Below are 6,000 nucleotides of genomic sequence, written 5' to 3'. Positions count from 1 at the left end.
TTTCAATAAAGATCATTCAGTTTATTTACAAATTTCAAAATTCAGATAAGTAATTCTTGTACAATTGCCATATAGCTTGAACAGAGTAAGTCAACACACTCTTCATATAAATGCAACACAAAATATTTATTTTTGCATGTAAATGTAATAAATTTAATGTTTGCTGTTTTTTTTTTTTTTTAATTATAACCTTCATAATCTGAATTATTATCTACTTATTGTCATCAACGACTGTTTAAATCCTTTATTTCATTATAAATGAATTCTGATATGTGACCATACATATGGAATATGGATAACTGACAGTTCTTTTAACGTTAAATTTTGTATATATAAATGCACCCAAGAGTGCAAGTGTGAATTTCTTTCCCTAGTATTATAAAAGCCACTCAAAAATATCACGTAAGAGAAAATTTTATTTTCAGGTAAAAAATACCTCAGAGCCATATAATCAAGTTTTAAGCACAAGTCCAATATTTCTAGGAAAAACTTTTTCAGTGTCACACGAAAGGCTCATGGCAGAGGAAGATGTTTCAATGTGGCTTATTCTTATCAAACCAAGTACAACCATTTCAAAAGTGTAAACAACAACGGGGTGGGGGGAATATGGATCTGTGAAATAAAGAGCAACAAAAGGTTAAAGATTTGGATATCTTACATAAATACAAGAGATTTATCCATATTCCTTCACTATCCAGATAAAATTCTGGAATATCTGTAATATTTACATAGAAACTGAAAATATAAGTTATGTACAATGACAGTCATTACAACAGTTCTATAAAGGGAGATGGAAAAGGTAGGAGGTCTCATGACAATGTTTCAGGTTCTGAAGATTGATGGCCACCACTTGCTAGCCTTTTATGATCATAATTTACAAGCCTTCTTCCGACAAGATACCTAATTATGAAAAATAAACGATTATCAGAATGCATTAGTGTTTGTATTATATTTCAAAGTTTTAAATGTTATAAACTTAATAGATTCTGTCATCATCATCAAATTCCTGACATGTACAGGATATTATGATAGTACTACATGAAAAACTTAGATCATTACTAATTTCTTATCAACAATTTTCCTCCAAATCAATCTTATATTTCTGTCTTCTAAGGCACTTTTTACTGTATCAATCCACCAATATCTTGATCTTTTCCTTCAAACCTGGCAGAGAACACTTGTTTTGCTAATCTTTCCTCTCCCATTCCATTTAAGTGAATACCACATGGGATTAGCAATGTCAAATTCTTTCTGATGTTTTTCTTTCCTTCTGAAGAGAATTTCTGTATAAAGCAATCATGCATTACTGTTGGCTTTCTAAGAGAAGACTGCGTAGGATGGTAACAGCTTGAAATTCCAATTACCCAAATTCAATTCCCAGCTTACAAATAACACCTGCCAATTGTCTCTGGTCAAGGTTTATATACCCATGAAGGAAAAACCAACAACATAGTCCAAAACTATATTGCCAATTAAGAGGATGGCTTGAGTATGCAAACATTCATAGCCTTTCTCTTTCCTTTTTTTTTTTTACATTTTAAATTTTATTTTCTTACAAAAATATTTATATATACTTAAACAATACTGATGTTAGGTGCTAAATTACAATTAGAAATTGATGTATTATAATCATACAATTTCTAATTGATTAATTAATACTTGTTAATCTTAATTATCTTAAATAATCTTTTCCTACTAGCAAAGAATGCATATACTGGCTTCTATTGCATGACAAAAAAAAAAGCACTGTGTAAGAATGATCCTGATGTTCCATCCCTATGCACGAGTATTCTCCTCATGGTTGTCACACTCTGATCTTTCATTTTGGAGCAGATCTCTTTGTCTGGTAAGTTGAGGAGATTCCACCCAATATTACACCTCTAGAAAAGTTCAAAGTTTTGTGGGAGGCAACAATAACTGGTATTTCCCCCAATAGATATTTGCACAAGTAACTTTTCTGATTGTGTCCTGGTTGATGCTTCAATAAATATATTTCCTGAAGAGCTTCTTTACTGATACCCTGCTAACTCGTCCAAATCCTTCTGGATGAGGTAGGGTGATTATTTCAAAGAGGACCTTCCCCTGTTGATTGTATGATCAAGAAAAATGGTGTATTGATTGCAGTTTCTAATGTTTTCTGCTTCTTATTCTGATTTTCTGGTGTTTTTATGGTTTTTGTGACATGGTTGGGGCTTGTTAATGATCCTGATAAACAAAAGGATAAAGACGTGTTCATTCTCAGGAGTTAGCATCAGTGTCAGAGTTCTCCCCCATCCACCATCACAGCTGCAAATGGATGCCCACTCTCTGACAAGTGATGACTAGGCTCAGGAGTGGAATGCAAGGAATACCCAAGACACTATACGAGCACCACAGAAAGCCTTGGGTCCTGTCCCTCAGACCACAGAGAAGGAGATGCACTACAACCTCACTAGCTGACTGGGCTAAAGTAGTGTCAGACTACCAGGATTCTCTTTTCTGGATGTCCATGGGTCACTACACAGCAAACACAGTGGGCAAGGAATTGGATCCAGGAAGACAGGATAGTAAAAAAAAAAAAAAAAAGACAAGAGAAGTGGAGTGAAGAATATGGGAAGAAAAGCAGAGAAATAGAATGAGAATGAAAAGGGCCAGTACCATCACTGGGAGGTTCCCCCTTCAACATGAACTACCCCAGACACTATATGCACACCACAGAAAGCCTTGGTCCCTGTCCCCAGACCATAGGGAAGTAGGTATCTACCTGGATACTGAATAAATGAGGATTTTGGCAACTCAGATAGCTCTGAGTTGCCAAAAGTTGTCACACCTTATTATTGAATTACTCTGGATTAGAGAAAGATGTTGGAAGTTTTTTTCCACACTATAAATTATATATTTAGTTTAATCCTTTATCCAAGTGTAAGCAAACAAAGTCTGCACCTAAAGATACTTCAGGTGCAAAAAAAACTTCCAACATCTTTCTCCAATCCAGAGTATTTCAATAATAAGGTGTGTGACACCTTTTGGCAACTTGCAAACCATAACATGATTTCTGCATTGCTTCAACCTTGGTATATCAACCCTGGGTCTGGCTCCCACTGAAGAGACCTCAATAAAGGTCGAAACCAGTCTGGGTAGTGACCCTTCCCATAATGCATAGCATTATACATGTCCGCAAGGAGATGTGCTTTGCATTATGGGATACTAAGGCAAGTGATGTGAAACTTTGCCCACCTTTGCTATGAGTTGCCCCAGTCCTGAAGATACTTTAGATGCAAACTTTGTTTGCTTACACTTGGATAAAGGATTAAACTAAATATATAATTTATAGTCTAACCAAGTGGGAAAAAACTTCCAGCATCTATAAATTGTTCCTCTTCTTCAACTGAGAAACCTTCAGGGGTAATCTAAAATGGGTTTCAAACCCACTCGTATATTGCCATTATGTTGTCGTCGGTTATAAAATAGTTTCTAAATTTTTCCATCAACATTGTTAAATGATTTTCAATAGTTGCAAATACAGAGAAGACAAGCCTTGATTAAGGAATTTAATAAAGTAATGAACAACCCACTCCTGTCCCTACACCAGACTCTCATAAACCCATCTAGTCTTTGCCTCAAATCTAGAAAGCCTCTCTGGTCCATGGACGAACTCTCTTCAGCTGCGCTGCCATCAATATCTGACATATGGAGAGAATACTGGTCCAACAATCTTCCAACAAACAGCTTTCTGGTAGAAGATCCCTGTGCTCTGCAGCCTGGATCTTCCTAGGAAGATTTGGTCATCAATAAACAGGATCAGAACTAGTGAGGGCAGATGTGGCTACCTTCTACATAAATGGGGGCTGTCGGATCACCCTTATTGTGATTGTTCTCCTGTGGCTCAGACGATTACCCATATTGTATACGACTGCCCAAGGCGCCAATTTCATGGTGGTGGCCTACAGACATCCACAAGGTGACGGATGAGGCCTTGAATTGGCTTTCCAACCTGGACCTTGACCTGTAGTTGTATGATGGTAGCGGTGGTTATGGAGGAAACAGAAGATCACGGTCCCGTCTCACCACAAAGACGTTATTTTCATAGTCCTTGTCATAGTATCAGCAGAACTCCTCATGTTAGAAGATGATGATACAATGTGAAATGGGCCTCCTCTAATGGATCAAGTTTTCTCACACAAGACACAACTGCTCTCTACTTAAACCTCGGATACAGCTACATTTATGTTGTGAGAACATGCAGCCTTGTCATATTTGTTGCAGCAGGACGATAATTGTCCCTGGCTTGATTATGACAAGTTACTTTTGCTTTATTTTTTTTAAAAAAAGGAAAGACTTAGAAAGCAGGTTGTGCCTTTTATATGTTCAGATTTTCATCATTTATTTCTGGAAATTGTGATTGTACTTTTTACTTACCAGTTTCATGTAGCCATAAGTATAAATAAAATAAATACTGGCAAATTGAAATTGGATGTGTTGCTCTTCTGCCTTGTAGGTTTTGATGAATTCATCCACTTTTTTTTTTTTTTTGCTGCTTTTCTAATTTTCTAAACATTCTAATTTTTGTTGCTTTACCCTTTTTGTTCCATAACTCTTTTTTTTTTTTTTTTTTTTTTTTTACAAAAAGCATTTACTCTGTCACTCATCTCTAAGATATGGGTATTTTTTCCTAGGAGTTGCAGGTTTTGATATATTTAGTTTCTTGAATATGTCCACCAAGTAGCTCAATTTCATCACAAATAAGTGGTCTCTCAACTTCTTTGTGATTTTCCTCTTTCAAGAAGATTGCTATTTCGTCTATTAATTCGTAAACACATTGTAAACATTTTCCCTGTGGTAACCATCTTGTCTTGCAGTAAAATAGTAATGCTGAATGTTCCACTCCAGCCATATCTTTACAAAGTTCAGAAAATAGTCTTGATTTTAAGGGTCTCATTTTTATATAATTTGCAAAGGTTATAACTGTTGTTAACACAATGTTTAGACTAAGACTCATTTCCTTTGTAGCAAGAGTTTTTCTATGACTCATACAATGTGTTCAAATACATTGTGGGGATTTTTCCCTCACGAGGGCTTGTAAACTTTTAAACCTTCCAGACATATCTCGAACACCATCAGCGAAAATTCCAACACAATTTTTCTCCTGTATGTTTGTTTGCCTTGCATATAAAATCGTCTAATATTTTGAACAATTCAGGTGCTGTGGCTCTTGTTTCTATTGAACAATAACTTCAACTGCTGATAATCCATCACAAAATCGAACATAAGCAATTAAATGATAATCCTTGTTGCTATATGTTGCCTCGTCAAGCTGAATAGATGAGGCAACATATCATTTGATAGAGGTATGCACTGTAGTTGTTTAGTAAAACTTTCTCCAAAGTATAGTTTCCACTATCAATCGCAGCTGACAGAATTAGATCTTCTCCAGTAGAGTGGGGCATTTTGCACCTAGCTATTTTATATGCAACTTTGTAAGAAGCTAGTAAAGCTTTTTCATTTACAGATAACGCTTTTTTTAATCCTAGATTTTTGCTTTTCAAAACATTTCAGTTTGGCAGTAAAGACCTCTCAAGGTTTGTTAACATACTCCTTATGAAGTGTTTCCAAATGTCTTTTAAGTTTATTCGGTTTCATGCTATCAGCCACCAAAATTTTCGAACAAATAACACAGTGGTCTTTCATAATTTACTTCAGTCTTTGTAAAACTGAAATCTAAATATTCTGCTGCATACTTTCTTGATTTTACTTTCTGAATTGATATTCTGTGAACCTGAATTTGTTGATGTCGGCACTCCACAGTCGTCAGATGCCCACTTAAGTCCAATTAAAAATTTATCCATTTTTCTATATCAGAAAAGATTGTTTTTATACTGTATATCACAGTCATTGTGAAAAGGAGTAAAATAATGCCGACCATCGACCTCAATTGGTCACTGCTACAGTATTACTGTCTTCTTGCCATTTCTAGCCTTATTTATACTCGCAGAAACATTTCCAGAACATTTGAGACGTCCC

The 6,000-nt window shown here is 35.5% G+C and overlaps 1 protein-coding gene across 3 annotated transcripts in view; it reads right to left on the bottom strand.

Moving 5' to 3' along the window:
* The window catches only part of LOC150103422 (E3 ubiquitin-protein ligase MARCHF6), a 271,806-nt gene continuing 265,806 nt past the window's right edge, over nt 1-6,000 (bottom strand). For all 3 annotated transcript variants that reach the window (XM_090397403.1, XM_090397402.1, XM_090397400.1), the window contains one exon: nt 1-900. In XM_090397403.1, the coding sequence (XP_090253529.1) occupies nt 810-900 (91 nt within the window). In that variant the 3' untranslated portion in view covers nt 1-809. The remainder of the gene's footprint in view (nt 901-6,000) is intronic.

Source organism: Typopeltis vanoorti, chromosome 9 (assembly GCF_054136105.1).
Source record: "Typopeltis vanoorti isolate ZY-2024b chromosome 9, IOZ_Tvanoo_1.0, whole genome shotgun sequence".
NCBI lineage: Eukaryota > Metazoa > Arthropoda > Arachnida > Uropygi > Thelyphonidae > Typopeltis > Typopeltis vanoorti.
The sequence above is the reverse complement of the archived record's forward strand: the minus strand, read 5'-3'. Positions and strand labels throughout refer to the sequence as shown.